Consider the following 21,284-nt stretch of genomic DNA (forward strand, 5'->3'; position numbering starts at 1 on the left):
TTGAATTAGACTTCAGATTCAGGAGTCGACACGGAAGCATCGGAGTCGAATTTTTTTTTTTTTGTAGCTGAAACATGAAGTATGAAGCCAGCTTTATTTTACTCCATACTGACCTCGTGTGATCCATAGGGAGAACTGCACCGGGACGGAACAGATAATCCGAATCTTTTTTTTTTTGCATCGGAGTCGAATTTACCCCGACTCTTTACAAGGCGACTCTTGAAGTAGACTTCAGATTCAGGAGTCGACACTCTAGGCGATTCGAGGCTCTGTGTTTACGCCCTTCATTTTGACTCCTCCTACAGGAAAAGGACTCGCATTTAATTCCGGAAATTTACGAACTCGTGATGTCAGGAGGCAAGCAGAAAGGGTTGATTTGTTGCAAAGGAAAAAGTCTATTTGGTTTTTTGTTTTGGGATGAATGTAGTTTCTGAAAACATTGGCATCAGATAACAGATAGGATGAAACGACGGAAGACGGATATTCTGCGTCGCTGTATGTTGACAGTGGCATAAAAGTGAAGAAACTGTCATCTTCTGCTCTGTTTCTCTTCCTAGTCCGGGTTTATTCTCTCCTGCAGCTAATATGACACGGCATGTTTTGGAACACGTGACAGATTTCAGCGATTTTACAAGAGGTAAAGAACTAAAAGACTTTTTGAAGCAGTCTTATGCTAAAAATTCTTCAAAAAGCTGCTTGTCTAATATTCGCATTAGTCCAGATGGGAGACACATCCACATCATCCAGCAAGCTCCAAGAACTGGTCTTATGACCCATGACAAATATCAGAGAACCCACCTGCAGTTCCAGGAGAATCTGGATCTAGTGCTGACACGAAATGTCTCGATAGTTGACATACTTTATTTCAAACAAAATGACTCCTTGGACGTTGTTCTGGTTGGAATAATATTTGAGAATGGCAAAGCGGAATTATGGAAATTCTCTGAGCAGAAATCTGGATGGAGCTCGCTTCAGACTGTGGATCTCTGTAACAGCCAGAGAGCCAAAATCTCCTCTGTGTGTATCAATCAGAATTTCATCATATGGTGTGAGGAGAGACCTCATACAGAGAGCTCTTTAGTCTCCGGTGTGGATCGGAGTCACTTCACATACTGCATCTGTAGAAGAACTTTTGATGTCGATGAACGAGGTATCTCCTTAGGTGGAGTGAAAACTGCACTGCACAATAATCCTTGTTACTCGGTTGTCAGTTCTGGAGATATTGTATATTTGTTACCAAATATAAAGAAAGACTCTCGCCTGAGTGTTAGAAAAGTGTTTTTATCTTGGTCCCCTCAGAGTGATGTCTTTAAGGTCCACAGTGGGAGTAATGGAACAATCCTCATCAGAAATTCCACAGCAAACAAACAGCTAGACTTTAAAAGATTGATCACTGATTGCATTGGCTACCTGTCAACCATTACTCCGCCTGACATCTATGGTTTTAATCCGGTTGGACATGGGGATATCCTGCTCCTCCTCAGCTCTGGGTGGGTTTGCATTATGCAAAGAGATGGAATTCTACGGCAGATTTATAAACTGCCCGACAACTGCCTTGCTACATGTGGGACTCAAAACAGCATTAACATGTATGATGACGTCATTGCACTTACAGTGGGCAGAATGATGTACTTAATTGACATTAAGTGTGGCACGGAGTTGGAGAGGATCCCTTTAAAAATGGAGGGCCTCCTCTTTTTAATCTGTTTGGGAACTTATTCCCTGCAGATGTTCTCTGAGGCTGGGTTATATATGGTAATCCAAAAAGAGACCGAAGCACACTCCAAGCCATCAGGTGCTCATTTAGAGAATATTAACTCCGGTGCTGTCTTGCTTGAGGCTGTGTTTGAGGAGGCATGTAAATATTACCAACAGAGAAGTCTTAGCAACACACAGCTAACAGCTGAAAAACTAAAGAAGGGTGGAATGTTTCAGGCACCGATCACCTTGGCAGACATCATCAGCGACTACTTGGGCAACAGTAAGACAAAAATTACAGGAAAGGAATCTTCAGGACATGAAAAACTGTTAAGCTGTCTGGACTCTGAGCTGAAGAGTCTTATTGCTCTGGAGGACATTAAGGCATCAGTAGTGAAAGCCTCAGAAAAAGATCTTCAGTGTTATTGTGAGATTCTTGTTCAGCAGGAACTCTGCAGAATTCTCAGCTCAGAAATCGATAGGGAAAACTTACAATATCTGAATAGTATGTTTCAATTATTCCCTGCTGAGACCTGGCAAGCCGTACAGACTGTGCTCCAGCTCCGATGCAATGGTGAGGGCTTGTTATCTTCCAAAGCTCCTGCTGAATTATGGAAGATTGTTCTAAGCCCTGTCCAAGCTACACCTAACTACAACAACAGTCAGCAGAAAAACACTCCAGCCAATGGTGCATTGCCAGTCTTCGAGTTGCTGTGTCAGTCCATCTTTAAATTCCAGCCCAGCTGGCTTCCCAAGTTTCTAGAGCTGGCACAGCAGCAGTCCAGCTCTTCATCTACATCTTCTTGGAGTTTTGGAAAGGAGAATTCTGAAAGTCTACCTTTATACAAAAGGGCCCTTGCTGTCCTTCCCTGTAAAGGTGGCTGCCAGGACTTGGAGGTGGAGCTGCTCTTGTGTAGCCAGCGGCCTAATGCAGTAATGCAAGCCCTTCGCATGCTCATAGGACAAGGTCAGTGGGACCGAGTTACCCAGGTGGCCGAGCGGTACTGCCGTCAAAGCCCTCTTCTCAATAAGGAGATTTTCACCACACTGCTCAGTGAGGTGTCTCAGCACAGAGACCTGGACCCCTACCTGGACTTACTATGGGCCCTTTGTCCAGAAGACATGACTGTTACTGGAATTTTAAACCTAGTGCTCAAAAATTTGCCCCCAAGTTCACAGTCGTCAGGACCATTCCAGGGACATTTGGACGGGAGTCAGCTCACCATCGGTCTTCTGAAGCCTCTGCTGAGTAAAGTTCTACATCGGGAGACGAGATCCAGCCAGAGGTATGCAGACATTCTCCAGTCCCCGACCCTTCCTCCCCCTACACCTCGACGTCAGGTTGTAGATTTGGCTCGAGTCAGCACTGAGCTGGACAGTGACCTAAAGGAGAAAACTCAGTCTGACTCTCCAGTCACTTCTGTCTGACATTCCCAGACACAAATCAGATCAGTGGTTATTGCACAGGCCAGACACTGTTGGCCTTCATGTTATTGCTGATATCGTAGATAGGAACCTTAATAGGGCCTGCATTAAAGTCTTTTAAAATATTGATTAGTCTGTAGTGAACAATTCAAGTATGGCTTATTTTTATTTTCAGATGTAAATAATATTTAAATGGTTTGTTTGGAGAAGCATTTTATGATTTTAATGATACAATTCTTTGATTTTAATATAAATGCATCCTTATTTAAGCTCCATGGAACATTCTTTCTGTTAAAAACAGATGCTCTTTTATACTCACCTGACTCTTGGGTGTCAAAGTCACATCATAGTGTATTTTATATCGAATATGTCTAAATGGATTCAAATAGGAAAAAAAACCTATGCAGTAAGATGTGCTGTTGTAATTCAGTGGAGCGATCTAAGGTTCAGTCATTATAGGAAGTTTATTAGCACGTAGTGTGGAGCTGCACTGAGCCATGATGTCCGCTTCACTAACAGAGAAACGTTTCAGTATAGAACACTACACATGATGGTATCTAGATGTGTATAAAAATAATTACACTTACTCAGTAATGTGTAAACATATAATAATATGCTAATGTAAAATGTATGTTAAGGAGAAAAAAAACTTAATTTCTTCAGGTTAATATTTAAAGGATTGAACACTGGTTATGTGTATTGCTGCCATGATTTGTCTCCTCTTCAATAGAGTTGGAGACCTGGCAGTTCATGGTGGCATACACCTTACTTAATCACTTAATTATTTTCCCTCAAATTGACTTTTCCAAGTATGTATATAAGTTTACCATAACTAGGAAATTTATGAACCTGAAAACCTTATTTGTTTACTCTTCATCTCCTCTTCCTATTTTCAAAAAAGTGTTGCATGGCCTGTAATTGCATATTTGGACATGATTGCCTCTTAGATTTATTGATGCAGTATAAATTGTTCAGAACCAATTGAGATTTTCAGTTCCCCATGGTACTTAAATGAAAAAAAGTGCACTTGTGACTTTCACACTTTGGATAGCCAGAAATTCTGGGTACTTACCAGAATTTCCCTAAAAAGGTTTCAGGTTTCACCAACTTTAAATATGCATGATAAAGCATATAACAATTGCCATAATAATATATATATAGCTATGCTAATGCCATGAAAGTGTATTTTGCTGTTTTTTTGGCTTGTTTAAATACGAACAAATGCTTCTGAAGACACTAATGTAAAAATAAAGGAAAACAATAAAAGAATATTCTCTATAAACCTATTTAGCCGTCTTGTCTGTTCTGTCCAAGTTAATGTGTATTTTTCATTTTGCTCACTATCTAGAGGTAAACTCAGTATCCAGTTTCATTACAATCTAAGAAATTTATCAGCAATATATTTCTTATTTATTGCTGAACAGTTAACGGTTTAATCTCCTATAGAAATATTAGATTCTGATGTACAAACAGACTCTGAGTTTCAGTCATAAGTCAACAGCAGTCACAGCCCTACCTTAAATTGAATTTAAAGTAAATTATATTATGCAGAGAGTAAAAATAAGGCATGTTGCAATGTGTGACTCTGTATAGGTTCAGCACAACTAATTTAATTTTGTTTTGCCTTTGCAGTCTAACCCTTTTTCATCCCATGACCAAAAACCAACACTCATACTCTTATGTTCTTTGATTGGATGTAGTTTGCATTATTATTATTATTATTATTATTATTATTATTATTATTATTATTATTATAGCACAACTGTTATTTGCTGCAAAAACAAAAGCAGAATATCCCTAAAACATTTAAGTATATCAGCATAACCATACAGAAACTTGGATTTAATGGAAAATCTGAATGTTTACTAATTTGAAATTCTATAATAAATTATGTACATTATGCAATTCTTCACTTTTTATGAATTTGTGTATCATGTGTATTATTTATGTACTGTATGACACAATGAGATTCATGCACCAAATACCAAATTCAATAAAGTATTGATCAGTTAATTGATTTTCTGCTTTGAACCATAAAACCATAAAGTGAAAAGACAACAGGATTTTGTAGAATCAGATTTTTGTATTTTATTTGTCACACACAACCATACATAGAATCAGAATCTGATTCTGATTCTGACAACCATACATAGTGCAAAGTGCAGTGAAATGCTTATTAAAGTGTGTCCATGACAAAGAAATAGAATTTACATCAAGCAGACTTTAAAGGCCTTAAAAAGGACTTTTTTAGATTTGAAGCACTTTACTGTTCCATAAAGATTAGTTATTAGGCGTAGTATTACACAGTGGATTTATTAAAGACCACTGATGACTGACTATTAACCCAGATAATGAGTATTAACCTAGATATCAAATCATGCACAGGTTCTGGGTATGTTCTTAGTCAACTGTTTAAAAAAAAAAAAAAAAAAAGGGCTTTAAGTAAGTGGCTGTATTTGTTTCAGTGTTCAGTGAAAACATGGTCTTCTGGGTGTAAATGCTGCTCCTTTGTCCTGTGGGTTATGCTTGGAATGTTCACTGATATGCAGGATCTTGTGAGAGCAACCATGTTGTGTGACTGGAGAATGAGGCACATGCTGCTGGAGAAGACAGACCACAAACCAAAGAGCTGCTTTACACCCAACATACAGGTTCAGCACAGCAGTGTGAAAGGCCTGTGCTATCCCAGCCAAGATGTGATTAAATGAAGCAAAGGCATTCAAGATCATAAGAGCCAGCAGACAGTTCCAAAAGGGCTATGATTATCCAGCTTTATATTTACAGAATAGACTCGGTGGTCAGATTCTATCCTACTTAGCTCCAGTAAGGCAAAACCGCATACTCTGTAAGCTGTTTCTTCAGAAGAGCTTTTTTTAATCAGCAAATGCTGCCTCCACTGTATTGATTTTGTTTCTATCTTTAGACCAGAGCCTCAGAAATGGAGGTGGATGAGATGTATTATTGACTGAGTGGTTGAGAGGAAAAATTAAACAGGTAATTCAAACGTCAGTAGTATGGCTTTTTAAAGACAGCAAATTTGAAATCAACATATGTTTCAAACATTCATTCTTTCTGGGTACAAAATATCACTGCATGAAATATTCAAAAATACAAAAAACTAAAATACAAAAATAAATTCAACAATATGCATTCCAGGCACATAAATTATCACCGTGAGAGAAAGTGCAAATTCAAATCAGCGTTCAAAACTCAGAAGCCTCTGTGTTTTAGGTTGCATGCTTTAATAGCCAGAGCTCACGTGTAGGAAAATCTTTAAAGCACATCTGAAATGTGCACATTACAAACAGCATAAAATCTGCCCTTTTTATTCCAAAGCAGCAACTATCCAGGCTCTGAGGTTTAAGACCTAGAATCCAGTGTATCTCCTCAGCTGTGCTAAGGTCCTTTAATATGGCAACAATGACACAGTAATGTGAATGCTCATCCTCCTGTCAGTATGGTTTTAGACCCACTCGCGGGATAGGATTCAACATCAGGTTATCCCTAAAAAATTAGAACAAATATGTTAACCATGCCAATTACAAATTGCATCAACATGCGTATTGTATCCAGTAGTTACAACTCACATATACTCATCCTTGTACTTCATCCGGCGGTAAAACTTGGCCAGTTTAACAGAGAAAATAATACTAGGAATGAGGAAGACTATGCACCAGCCCAAACTGAACCAAAAGGCATTCTGGACACAGAGAATATATCCAATAATTTATGCAAGCATGAGAAAAATTCTGTTTTATGCCATAAATAGATATTGTCAAGGGGGACTTAATTATGCTTACCAGAGAGTCCACAAGCTGTGAGCAAAATATATTTTCTACAGTGTTGACAGTAACAGCAACTGGCCCACAGCGTCCCACCTGCTCAGTAATCTGACACACACACACACACACAGTACAACTAAACACTCCATACAGTCTGGAGTATTCATAACGATGCACCATAGCCTATATGTATACATACATGTATTACTATAAACAATCATAATCAACTGTTACTAATTTCCAACCCGTGTTAGAAATATAAAGCTAATACTTACCGTTTGGTTGGTCCATTCAGCAAGTGCTGTGAAGACTCTAATCTGACAGTCTATAAATTCAGTAAGTTTCTGTTGGAAAACATTTACAAATTTTAAATTTTACATTATTATTGTCTACATTATTGATGGTACACTGATTCTGCATGATTACACTAAAGTAACTGGAAAGGCTTGTATGTTTTTACAGTAGATTGTCAATGATCTTGCTGTTTCAACTCGTGTCAGTTTAAGTAGGCTTATTAGATTCTTTATTAAGAATTTTGTTACAACAAACTTAAACAGTTTAAACAGTCTGAATAATAAGTATAGAACATTTTGTCCAGTTACAGATATTCACACTTACCGATTTCACTGTTTTCGTCATGTTGTTATTCAAAACATCCTGAACTGAGTGGAAATGCTCCAGAACATTCTGCACAGTGCCCTAGATCAGAAGAAACTTTGTTTCAATGAATTTCTTACTACAGGTTATGCACAAAATTCAGTGTAATCCAACACGAATCATAAGTGACACATTGGGACCAAGGAAAAGCAAACCCAAAAAGTATATTTCTGTTATCCAAATAAGGGTTTGGAGGGCAAAACTCTGTGCCAATAACACTCAATGTGAGTCCCATTATAACCAAATTCAACTAATGAATATAGATAATTATCTGATAAGGCAAACTTGTGAAAAGAATCTGATCTGTGAACTTTGGTTTGGAGTTTCTGAGTAACTTTGCTATACATGGTGTCATAGAAAAGCAGAGTTATTTTCGGGTATTCTATAAGCTTTCAACAATTTCAGGTTTTACTTACATTGATGTGAGATATTAAGTCACTGAAACGCTCAACTTGAGTGCTTAACTCCATCTGTAAAATAAAATCATCTTGTACATTGGATAAAACTAACTGGTGCATAAACTGAGGAGATAAAGATATGGATAGTAACCGATTGTGTTTCCTGTTAATATCTACGTACATAGTGAATTCTCACTTGTAGTTAAGTTTTAAGTTTTTTATAAACTATTTTGGGTTGCGTGAACGTACCAACTGAAGACTGAAGGTGGAATTAAACTGAGTCTGGAAGAATCTCAGGTCTTTTGCCTCATTCTGTAGTTCGGCTTTAACAGTCGGATTAGTCTGAAAATCGGTAATAATAAAATATAAACCAAGAAAATGTTGAATTGAGTTGAATTTCTGAAATTTTGGTAGACAGTGGTTAGAACTGGCAACATAGAATAAAAAAGGAAAATGGTCATTACCTGGTTATTAGCCAAAGCTTCCAATTTGTCAGCAACGTAAATAAGATTTGTTACTGATGGAGTAATAACCTAAAAAATAAATTAAAGAATATTTACATTTTAAAATGTAGTTATTAAGCTTTTGAAGTTAACATTTACATTTTTTACAAGTATATTCATCACTCATCGAGGGGCTTAACAATAGTACAACTGCAATTATTTATACAAAATTCAACATCATAACATAATTCCTGTTTGTGCATCTAAGGTTGAGAAAGGAACAGTCAGCTTGTGTACTCTGTTATGCAGGAAAGGTTTCAAGTTCAAAGGCCCAAGAATACTATATTGGCAAAAGTTAGATTTGAACTCTGAATCCTCTAATCAGAAGTGCAGAGAGCAGAGTAGTTAGGGACTGCACCTTTTGCATAATGCTACTGATGTTCACACTGCTGACAGTAGCTGAGAAGCTGGTCAGTTGCTTCATCGCCCCAGGATCGAGCAGAACAATGCTGGGTAAAGTGATATTGCTGCTCTCAAGCTCTTTCTGCACCTGTGCTGTGTACTGTTCGCCATCAAGAACAAGAGAACATGACTTTCAAACACTATGTAAGATACAGTAGATGGAAATTTGTTGGATTACTGAAAACGTCCACTGAATATCAATATGTGTAAATGGTGTATGGGGACTCGAGGAGATGAGATATTGTACTTACTTTGGACACATTAAGATAGCTATTGAGGTCAATAATTTCCTCCAGGTGGAGAGTATACCATAGAGACTTATTCATTTGGCAGTCCCTGTGAATGGTACATGATACAAATTACCAATAACAGCCAAAAGCATGCATTGTTAATACAGAGCCTAGAAAGGAGGTGAAATATAAAGTACAAAAAGGTGAAATGGAAATTTCTCAAATTACTTTAAGTAGAAGCTACTCTTTAATTTCATAGTCACATAGATACTTGAGGCCTTGAAGATTCATTGTAAAGTTGTAAAACTTCTACATATTTATTTTTATGTATACGTAAGTGTAGAAATAGTTTGTTATAGAACTTGCTTTCTTATTGTGCATGTTTGTGTGTGTGTGTGTGTGTGTTACTCACTTATACACATCACTGATAGTGAGATTTGTCTTTAGTCCTAGGCTTTGAGACAGCTGAAATCCTTGAACTACGCCTGGAGTGTCAATGAGCTGTCATTTAAAACACAAACAAGCACAGTTCATGTTTTGGTCATATCATTATGATAACTTTGCAAAAATAAAGAATAAAGAAATGGATCTGTACAATATTTGAGAAATGAATACAGTATATTATGTACATTATTTTACCTCAAAGAGTTGCTGATTCTTCCATGGCACACAGATGAAGGTATATAAGTTACCTCCTACAAAGAAAAGGATCAGGACTACTATCATGAAGATCCAAGAGAATAAAAAGCTAAAGCCAACACCCCTGCAATCAAACAAAAGAAACATATTCAAACATTCGGCATCTGGATAAATATTTTAATACAAATCTTTTTCCTGATTTAACAGAATGTGCTGTCACCCACACTCAGTAAAATAAATAGTGTGTGACAATGATAATGACAAACGTTAACAGCCTGCTGTGGGGTTTGTACGTACGTCATGAGGAACAGTCCACCACAGTTTGCTGTGCTAGAACGATCAGTTGAATCATCTTTAGTCACCAGTCCTGCTGGGCCAAGCATCAATCCCAGCAGATTACACACCACCACCAGAAGAATGAGACAGCACAGGATCACTGCAATAATCCACCTACATACACACACAAGGGCATACACACACAAATCTTATGCTGTGTTGAGAATTTTGCCAAAAGGCAGATATTATTTTTCCTAAAGACATTCCCTTCATTGGTGTTTTGATGATGATGTTTCAATAAAATATTACATAGGTCTTCAGCAGGGTTCAGATCAGGTCTGCTGATACTCAAACCATTTAGGGAGTCATTATGTTCAGTGGATTGGACGCTCATCTTCAAGGAAGAAACCACTTCTCTAGAGGTCCTAATTGTCCTATTTAGACAATCAGGAGATTTTACATTCATATTTCAGACAATGCCACAGACAATGCCATGTTTGTGGCTTATGCTGCCTAGTGATACATGAGCAAATGATTCACAGTGGGTGGCTTCACGTGTCTCAGAGGAAGCATGTGTTTCTTCAACCCCTCCTTGGTTTGCAGCCGTCATGTGATAGGGGAGTTTGGTATTGGCAAATTACCAAATTAAAAAGAGTTTGTCTTTTGACTTTTTTAAATTTGCAGCAACCATTATGTGTGTATACATACATTATATGTATATATATATATATATATATATATATATATATATATATATATATATACACGTGTATATATATATACACGTGTATATATATATATATATCTTCAATCTTAATATTTTGCACAAAATAAATTTCCCAAACATGATGAAATGTTAAAAACGCTATCTATAAATTATAATATAAATTGTTACCTAATTTTCTCTGCCAGGTCTAGCGTGGATGTATAGTTTGTACTATATTCTAGTATATTACTCAGTGTGCTGGAGAATCTGGTCAACTGTTCACGTGGAATATCTCTGGTTACCTCTGAGACCTGGCTCTTTATAGTTTGAAGGTCCTGTTGAACCTCTGTTAAAGGTGTAAAAGACATGAACAAGTGAAGAAAACTGAAGAAAACTGAGCTAAGCATCAGGTAAAACAAAGAAGACCTGCCTTAAAGAACATAAATCCTATTTTATAGCAATCTTTATATTTATTAAACATAGAAAATAAAAGCACATCATTGCAAAGCTTTGCTCACAAGAAATTATAATAGACTACTGGATTCCTCAAAGACATTCCACAACGATGTACTTACTCTGCACGCTGTCTCTGGTTGCTTCAGTCACCTTTTCAGGAATGCTTTCAATGAAATCTTTCCCCTGTGAAAGAGAAATGTATGGCAGAGTGCAAATGTTAGCATCCATTGTGGCTTCTGGGTGGAAAAAATTAACCTCTATGTTAAATACAAAATAAATCTGAATACATTAGAAACACTAAGATTCAAGACCAACACTAAGAACACTTCATTTGTATAATCCAGTTTTGGGCCGTCTAAACACAGTCAACAAAATTATCTGAATTTTGAATCGGTTTATTCATCTTTTTTTTTTTTTTTTTTTAAATTCCACTAGAGTCCATATTCTCTGTATTTGAAATCATGACATCATTACAGACAAACTGATTGAGTCTATAGTATATTTACTTAAAATCAAAAGCATGTAGCTTTTTGATGATCTATAGATTATTGGCTAAACATTAACAACTCTCAGTTGTTAAAATGTTATCAAGAACCAGTTAATAATGCTATATAATAATCTTCTTCTTCTACTTTCAGCTTTTCCTGTTAGGGGTCACCACAGCGTATCATCTGTTTCCAATGAATATTACACCATGTACTAACACAATTCTATTTATTCAGATATTTTCCAATTGTATGTAGTGTAAGAATGTACTGAAGATATTACTCTCTGTATAGACGCATTCAGATCAGTCTTCTCAGCCTGGTTCAAAGCTGACTGGAGCTTACTAAAGCTGGACAACTGAAAGACACCACAGAACAAATATTGTCAGTGTAGTGGTGGTGGTGCATTTTATTTTACATACAGGTTTGAGTGAATCATACAGCATGATAGCTGTGATGTATATATATATTTGACACCAGAGGGCAGTAAATATTTCATGACTCCAGACTCACTCTACACAGTATTATTATGTTGTAATATTATACTGGAGTTATTTTTCTTAGCCAACTTTTTATTAATTGCTACTCCTCCTAGAGTTTTCGAGCCACATGCACCAAATTGTCATGGCGAACTTTTCAAATCTAGTTTTAAAATGAGTTTTGACTCAAAGATTTTATGACGCTCTTTTATAGTACTGTGCAAAAGTCTTATTGCACCAATTATACGAGCATCAAGAGTGTGTACAACCTATATAACAATTACACTAATTGCAAACACTGATAAAGTAATAGTAGCATTAATTATTTGCATTTTGTCAAAAGATCCAAACATTAAAAATGAAATACATTTGGATTTAGTTCTAAATGCTGAAGATAATTGCTGAGCTAGAAAGTACACATTTAAACACATCCTAAGGACATGAATGAACAAAGTTTAAGTTACACCTGGCGCCAAGAGAGAACAAGTGAATACAAGAAGTAAAACTTTCCCAGATTTCCTCATGCAAATCCCACTGCTGTCCCACCACAGAAAGTAACGCCCTAAAAATTAATCTGGTTTTAATAATATCACTGAGTGGTATTTTTACAAGGATGAATTAAGTAAAATCTTTATCTGATAAATATATAAAGAGCCATAAATCTAAGTGAGAGTTAAATATTATGGAGAACAAAGTGAGTCCCTTGTAGGTGAGAGACAGTGAAGCTACTTGATGCACAATCCTGCTGATCCTTTACAGAATGACCTGTTTTTATTTTTCATGAATCACACTGGAAACTTTACTTTTCCAGCATGTTTCGTTGAATACGTGTTTGTCAAATAAATTGATATTTTTTTCTGATATCTTCTTCCTGTTCAACTCCACTAGCCAGTGTAACTGATCTATTGTTTTTAGGCACCTGTGTTACTGTACCGTTTAGCCACAAACATATTTTTTGAAACCTCTTCCTTCTTGCCTCTGTACTTCACAATAATTATTTTCAGTACTGGGAGATTATATGGCTCCAACTAATGTGTGGCTTTTTCATACACTCTTTCAGTTCCTAATGCATTTCCTTGTTCCTACTGTCAGATGAAGTGGGTTATGCCTTTTGTTCAGAACCAGCAATGTGTAGACTATAATTGTTAAATCGATGGGATACAAATGAATTTCCTCATCTAAACAAACATACCAGTGTAATACGTAATAATTCAATAATGTACTAAAACATTTTTGAATTTTTTCTTTTTTCTTTTTGTTTTGATGAGGTATGGTATCCTGTATTTGTACAGTAACACTGTGTGACAAAATGAAAAGCAAGCAAGCCATGCAAGCTTGTTTGAATTTTGAAATACTTTTGATGAATTATGCCGAATTTCTATTCATTGCTGTTCAGTTAAAAGTGAAAAATAATAGATTCTGTAATATTAAATAACTTTCAAAATCCTAGTTATTTATGCTGTAACAATGTAAACTACACTATCAGCATGTTCATGCGTTCATTACAGTTTAATAAATATGCTCTTTCTTAAAAAAGTGCTATAACACATATATTAAAAAGCATTTGGTTGTATAATTGTGCTTTGTTGTTTTAATTATATAAAGCATTGGGGGAAATATTGCTTTTCAAGGGAAAATATTTCAATAAGTTTGAAAAAAACTACATATTATAATTGTATATATTTCTGCCTTTTAGAACCAGGATTCCAGGATTCAGCTGGATTTTAAAAACAATCCATAGACCCCAGTAGAATAGATTTACTGCTTTTTTTTATCACTGAACAAATCAGAATAGTTCCAAGTCAACATTATTTACAGTTCAATTTTTTTTTTGCTTTTAAGTTACAGCAGTTTGGATTATTAGCACTGCTATAAAAATGACAGACTATGCTATGCTTCACAGTGATTTCATGGACCTCACTACTCAAGTACACACTGACTGAGAGAGTCAGGGTCAGATCATATAAAAATAAGAGCACTGAGGTACTAAATACACACAAGCGCCACAGCATAAAAAGTTTCAAAACAAAGCTTCCCCTTCCTGCCTCAGTCTGTGTACTGTGATATTTTCTATTGCCTGTTTGTAGCAGCTAATAATTCTAATGTCTAATAATTGTTTGATGAAGGTTTGCAGATTGCTAAAGCACAATAAAGAGGCCCAGGAGTCCTTCTGGTTCACTTAACTGTGGTTACTGAATTCCCTAGTCTCATATCTACTGGCTGTTCCACATGACAGGACAGATTACACTTACATTTAGGCCTGAGGCCAGGGACAGCTTGTTCAATTCAGACTGCAAGAAAACACAGTTCATGCAGCCTGGGCTGTGCAGTGTCTTGTTGATGGATGTTTTCACTCTGGTCAGGTTTGACTGTAGCAAATCCAGCTCTTTCTGAGTTGCATTCAATGTGGACAGGAACAAACTGGTGTTTTGAAGAACTGAACACATTTAGATAAAGAGATTCAAATTAAGAGATGCAAGAAGAGACATATTCACATAAACACACAATCCTTTACCATGCAGGAAAAAAGTGGATTTCTGTGGTGCTATAAAGAAAGTAATTATCCTTTCCGAACAGATTTTAACAGATGTTAAATGAGACTAACAGACGTTATCGTCACATGTAAGCAAAAATAGCTCTCATACTTCCAATAATCCATTTTTAAATTTTTTGCAATAAAAATGAACAAAAACATAAAACTAAATTAAAATAATATGAATATTGATAAATTCAACTGATATTCACTTTATTATATTGTTTTTAAACAAAGATAACACAATTAACCCTATTTTATTTATTTCTAAAAAAAAAAAAAAAGTAAAATTATCTTTCACAAGAATGAGACCATTTTAAGCTTGAAATTAGTAAACATGGCATAATGCACTGGCTTAATTTTTTACAGAATATAATCTAAATAATAATTAGAAATATCAGATAATTCTCATATTTTACTTGCTAGGATAATAATGTTTTCAGTATGTATATTTCTCATCCATCATATTTAGTTCCACAATATATAAAAATAAATGGACAGTTATTGTTGTTGATTTTGGAACTCAACTCCATTTACTATGCATAGCATTGTTTTGTTATTCAGTTCTACAAGCAGTGTTCAATCTATATATTACCAGACACCTAATGATCTTATGAAAGATAAACCTTTTCTTGGAACTCTGTTGATTTTTGCTTCCAAACTGTCAAACCGTTACGTGAAATTACTGTATGACGACTCGATGTGTTCTTACAAAAAAGCCTGAATTAATTCCATTTGTAATAAGACTGTGTGATTACTAACACATTTTCAAACAAAAAATTATTTCATTAATGTACCTTTAGTGGATGACATTTCATTTCATTTCAAGGTGTTTTCTTTATAGATTCTCTTTTTACCTTCTGTTATTACTGCAACAGAGTCCATGGCCGGCTTAATAGATCCTTCTATTTCTCTTTGGATCTCTCTGCCAAGCAAAGGGCCAATTCCTAGAGAATGTAAACAGAAATATCTGGTTCAGTTAAAAATTTTACCCAACAGAGTTTTTCATTTATATTAGCAACAGAAAACTCAACAGTCACTTTACCACTGTGACTCACCTTTAACGTTAGATGTGACATTATCCACAACTTCAACACTCTCATGCGCAACTTGGTCTATTTGCTGTTGAGGGAAAACACACACAGTATGTTAATGGGGTTATAATCACGTTCCATGACTAAACTGACCCTGAATCACACGATTTGACTTTCAGCATCTGTAAACGGAAACAGAGGCTATAACATGTAATGTGCTTGGCATTTGTCATTGTCTTAACATGATGTCAAATGAGCTTGTTAGGACAGACAAAAATGAAAAGTATTTCCAACCCAAATAAACCATTTTCTTTATGATCATATTTACCTCAGGAATAACGTTGATGTAGCTTTGTAGATTTTTTATGGTGTTGTTGAATTCACCTGGTGCAGACCTCACATTCTCGTGGGTGTGGGCATTACTTAAGAACATACAAATATTTCCCGCCCTAAAGGAAAATATGTATTAAATCACATGATTTATCAAACTGAACCATGAGACATCAGTATATAATTATATACAGTACAGAGCATTTACTATTGATACGTATATATTCAAATCATGAGTCTATGTGTAGGGAAAAATATTAAATTAAGGAAGTACCATTACATAAAAAAACATCCACATTAAACTAAGAGAAAAATTGGGTAAAATATTTACCTGACAAGTTACATATATAAATAATACATGACCTTTAAAGTAAAGTAAATAAATTACCTATAAAATAATTAATAAGGCGATGTTAATTTACCAACAACTTTGCCACTTACAATATGAAGATGGTGATTAGAAAAGTAGCCCAGTAAAAGCTCCGCCGTCTGCACTTGAAGCTACTGGTCTTCTTTTGGTACATGCGGCCCCCACAATTCCCACAGCAACGACAGCAAGCAAAACACATGCCAATTAAGGGCATGAGGACGATGTACAGAATCCCAATGGCCACACACACCAAAAATCCCTGCTCATAGCGCAGAAACTTCACACACCATCAGACAGAGTAAAGGTAGTTCAGGAACAAAACAGATTATGTGGTTAACTTATCTAAGATTTCTTTTTTCTTGTTTTTAAGACAACTCTAAAGTAAAGCAGGGAAGCTTTTCTATGAACTATATTTAAAATTGAGCATTATGACAGTGATATATATTCTACTAGTGACTGCAGAGAACATAAAAAAACACTAACACATGACAAGCTAGCATGCAATGACTCAAGTATAGAATATTAATATACATTCAGTTATTTTAGTAATGCAGTAATGTAAAAGCCATCTGGCCAGAACAATATGAAGATTTTCCTATCAAGCATTATTTCTAAAATACATACCTCATTTATAGTTGCTTCATCTATGCTGCTACGAGAGTTCAGAACTTTAATGAAAAGCTCTAGAAACAAATAAAAAAAAAACATTTTTACTACAAAATATCACAGCTTACTGCTCTGATGTCTGGTAAATTTGCTTCAGCTCACCACATGTTGTGGTACAAAGTGTCCAAGCACAAGTTATTGAGTACAGAAGGAGCACTAAGTCTGTTACAACCTACAATATTTTGTACATTCTACACACGTTCTGCAAGAATATTATTACTGTTACACTTAGTAATTTAACAAAAGTTTCGTTTCCTTTCACAATGTTCCTGTGAAAATGTACTCAACATTGTAACAAGATGCCTTGGAGTTCTGTTTACTATGTAATGTAATGTAATGGTACCACAATACCATGATTTCTCTCTGAAAAGGGAACTGGACATCTTTGTTACTAAAGTGTTTTGTATTTATAATTTTGTATTATTGTTTATAATTATTATACATTTATGCATTTATGATAATTACCACACAGTACATAGTTCCTGTACAGTACATCTATTGTATTTTATTTTATATCCAAAAAGCTAGTGAATAAATAGTGTAACAGGTTTATTTAAAGAGAACAATTTTCAGAGTAAATAAATCACCCATTCAGTAATAATGACTGAAGACACATGGTGTCCAAAACTGTTCCCTCTTTATTTTAATGCTAAACAATCGTGAAGAGGCGTTATTAGTTCTGAGCTTTAATCAATTCGTTGTTAAACTCATCAACTTGTAACCAAATACCATAAATTAATTCCAATTTTCAAACCCATTTCGTCATTTCATGTTATCAGGTCAATTAAGCAGATCCTGAAAGCTACTCCTTGTTTACATGACCACCTAAAATTATTTTCTTATCAGGTCATTTAAACCTGACTTCAAGGTTACTTGTTTTGTACACAGCTGACGTCATAAGTGGGTTAAACTAAGTTTCTCCAGCATGGGAAATGTTTTGCCAATAACTTTGAGGTTTGTGGTGAACAAGCTTGTTAACAGACAGGTTGATACTGTTTTAGAGAAAGACATAAAGAGCTTGTTTACTGTTTTTGTCTGGAACTATTTGGTTCTCACAGTAAATAAATTTGATCTTGTTTTAAACTGTGTTTCCCCACTACATTTTGCCTGGCTACTGATTAACCTGTTGCTTAAATAAAGGTTTTTACTATTAACATACATTAATGGGGTTTTTTTTTAACTACCTTTAAAAAAAAGTTCCTAAAGGAAATTGGTGGTCACTTATGTTAGGCACTGAAGTAAATGGTTAACTGAATTTTCATTACAAAGCATTTTTTCCCCAGCAAGGATCAAAATGTGTTCATTTCTATTTTAGTTCTTATCATGCAAATACACGTATGTGCTCATTTATCTTTAACTACTGAATAATATCTTATAAATTGTAAATGACCAGCATGCTCTCCCTATACATCATCACCCATATCTTACAGTCTTATATACAGAGTAACATTGTTCCTCTTGGACAGTATTTGCAATGTAAATTCAATTATTTTCTCATTTCTCTCCTTATCGAGTGACACATTCACAAAACACAACAGCGTCAGAACAAAATACAAAGACACATCATTACAGATGAACTTACCTTTAGGGAAATGGTTGGGTTGAACAGAGTTCAAAAAGGAATGGACAACAGAGGACATAAATCCTGTGTGAGCTTTCTGCACAGACCAAGAATCAGGGCTCTTCAGTTCTGGAGGAATTATTTTATCTGGGCAATGCTGTGTGCTCACACATGGCCAAAGAATGAGTAGCAAGATCACCCCAAGAATTAGCCTCATATTGGTCCACATTTTGGCAAGCAAATATAAATTAACTCATGGCAATTAATCATCCACACATTCCAGGTGCATCTGCGAGACAGAGAATGAAAAGGATAAAATGGCAACACAAGCTTTGGGTTCGTGGTAAGACCATAATTGCACAATAATGAATAATTGAACAATAATGGCTCATACTTAAGTTTCAAAATGTTCCTCATCACTACTGTGTGTGCATTAGATGGTGACGAGTCTACATATTAGCAGTAGGTGAAGCGGCTGGTGCTATGGTGCAGTCAGAACAGCCTAGAGCTAAACACCCCCAAAACTGTGGAGATGATAGTGGACTTTAGGAAAGACCCCGCAACGCTACTCCCCCTCACAATATCCAACTGCCCTGTGTCATCCGTGGAGACCTTCAAGTTTCTGGGTACTACAATTTCCCAAGAACTGAAATGGGAGTTCAACATAAACTCCATTATTAAAAAGGCCCAGCAGATGTACTTTCTACATCAATTAAGGAAGTATGGTCTGCCACAGGAGCTGTTGATATAATTCTACACTACAGCCATTGAATCTGTCCTGTGCACGTCCATAAACATCTGGTTTAGAGCAGCAACAAAACAGGACAGAAACAGACTGCAACACAGTTAAAACAGCAGGAAACATAATTGGTGCTCCCCTGCCCACTCCACAGGACTTGTACCATACAAGAACCAGAAACCTGGCAGGAAAAATCACTACTGACCCTTCACACCCTGGACACAACCTCTTTCAGCATCTCTCTTCTGGCAGGCGCTACAGAACTTTGTTTACCAAAACTGCCAGACACAGGAACAGTTTCTTTCCCCAAGCCCCTTATCAACCTCATTAACAACTCACCATAATTATATTCCCTGCTTCATATCTATAAGTACTGCATTATCAGAGCTGTCAGTCATCACATCATCCGTATACGTTACACACACTACTGCTGCTGTATATTGTACAAAACAAAATATTACACATTACTGTAATCTGCACTATCATGCACTCTCACACTTTATGTACATTACTGATCTGTCATATATTCTGTATTCCTATTTAATACTCATACTGTCTAGATTGTCTCACATTGTCTGTCTTGTCTTGTCTTATCTTGTCTTGTATAGTCCAAGCTAAATTTATAGTATAGTGTTCTGTCTATACTTTTGAGAGTCAAACAGCTGGAACCAAATTCCTTTTGTGTGTCAACACACTTGGCCAATAAACCTAATTCTGATTCTGATTCGATAATCTCTGACAAACACTCATCTAGAAACGTGTGAAATTGTGGTACATCACAAGTTAATTACCCAACAAAATACCTAACAATCATCTGATAGTTTTTTCACTTCCAGTGTACACCCTTCAATATCTTTATTTCACCAGAACAAAAACCCTTAAACAAACAAAAATGTTGTGTGTTCCCAATATGCAGAAGGGAAGCATAATACAAAGAGGAAACAGGATTAATGGTAAGATGTAAAAGTTTTGAGACATTACCTTTACCCTAATGAAAGAGGGTTTTGCTGTGTCTTGAGCAGGACCTAAGAGCTTGTCTTGCCTAATAGAATAAACAGTACACGTCCAACAGAAAGCTGATGTGTGGTCTGGAGTTCACGAATACAATTATAGGGAGAGGAAGAGAGAGGGAGAGAGAACGAGAGAGAGAGAGAGAGAGATAGGGAGGGAGAGAGAGAGAGAGAGGGAGAGCCAGTGAAGGAAGGGGAAGGATTCTGCTGGAAAAAGGAAAGATTTGAAGGAAAGATTAAGAGAATTTGAAAATTTGAAGGAAAGATTAAGAGAAATAAGTTATACTACTTCTGATTTCAATTCAGAATATGTAAAAGGGAAACTAATCATTAAGATACTTTGAAAAATGTAGCTTTTTAAATGTTCACAAAATGAAGAGTGGACATTTCTGAGCATTCTAAGTATGTGCACACTAGAGATAAATTCAAGGTGAAGAAGAAACATGTAACAACATGGTCCAAATATGTGAAAAGGGGAAAGGAGTTAAGATTAGAAGCCAGGAGCAATTCCAATTCATCGTGAAACCAGGACTTATTTGATTAAAAGTTTGGTGGTTAGTTGATTCACAATCGCAGGCTTAAAGACACTAAACTCAATCATTATACTATAAACAAACGAGTATCAACTTGAACCTTTAACATTGCACAAAGAAAAGTAAGCAGCGTGAGGTATATCCTCGTTATATAATTTATATAATATCGAAGATAAATACAGGTTCCACTACAGAATGAATAGGAATAAATAATGTGAACATATTTGTTTACAACACCCGACACCAGTGTATTTGAATAACGTGCCACATTAAATAACCTTCACACTTCCTGACATACAAAAACTGATTTGCATTTCTTGGTAACACATGGAAGGTATTAAATTCATTTAGAATAGTGAGAACCTTAACCTG

At 35.8% G+C, this 21,284-nt stretch overlaps 2 protein-coding genes across 2 annotated transcripts; one reads left to right on the plus strand and one right to left on the minus strand.

Annotated features, from left to right (window-relative positions):
* The first annotated feature begins 333 nt into the window (after positions 1-333).
* On the plus strand, positions 334-4,409 carry LOC132847351 (BLOC-2 complex member HPS6). Its single transcript, XM_060872556.1, has one exon. The coding sequence runs from the start codon at positions 586-588 to the stop codon at positions 3,124-3,126; it is 2,541 nt and encodes an 846-aa protein (XP_060728539.1). The 5' UTR covers positions 334-585; the 3' UTR covers positions 3,127-4,409.
* A 777-nt stretch (positions 4,410-5,186) lies between these two features.
* Positions 5,187-20,487, minus strand: prom2 (prominin 2). The gene is made up of 24 exons (XM_060872557.1): positions 20,351-20,487; positions 18,652-18,919; positions 17,028-17,086; positions 16,475-16,680; positions 16,032-16,152; positions 15,728-15,791; positions 15,527-15,616; positions 14,389-14,573; positions 11,941-12,015; positions 11,292-11,355; positions 10,906-11,062; positions 10,032-10,184; positions 9,735-9,858; positions 9,508-9,596; positions 9,117-9,201; positions 8,822-8,965; positions 8,425-8,493; positions 8,210-8,302; positions 7,979-8,032; positions 7,524-7,604; positions 7,181-7,249; positions 6,924-7,013; positions 6,711-6,823; positions 5,187-6,627 (listed from the first exon to the last, which is right to left on the minus strand). The coding sequence occupies exons 2-24, from the start codon at positions 18,857-18,859 to the stop codon at positions 6,576-6,578; spliced, it is 2,445 nt and encodes an 814-aa protein (XP_060728540.1). The 5' UTR covers positions 18,860-18,919; positions 20,351-20,487; the 3' UTR covers positions 5,187-6,575.
* Positions 20,488-21,284: the final 797 nt, after the last annotated feature.

Source organism: Tachysurus vachellii, chromosome 6, assembly GCF_030014155.1.
Source record: "Tachysurus vachellii isolate PV-2020 chromosome 6, HZAU_Pvac_v1, whole genome shotgun sequence".
Taxonomy (NCBI): domain Eukaryota; kingdom Metazoa; phylum Chordata; class Actinopteri; order Siluriformes; family Bagridae; genus Tachysurus; species Tachysurus vachellii.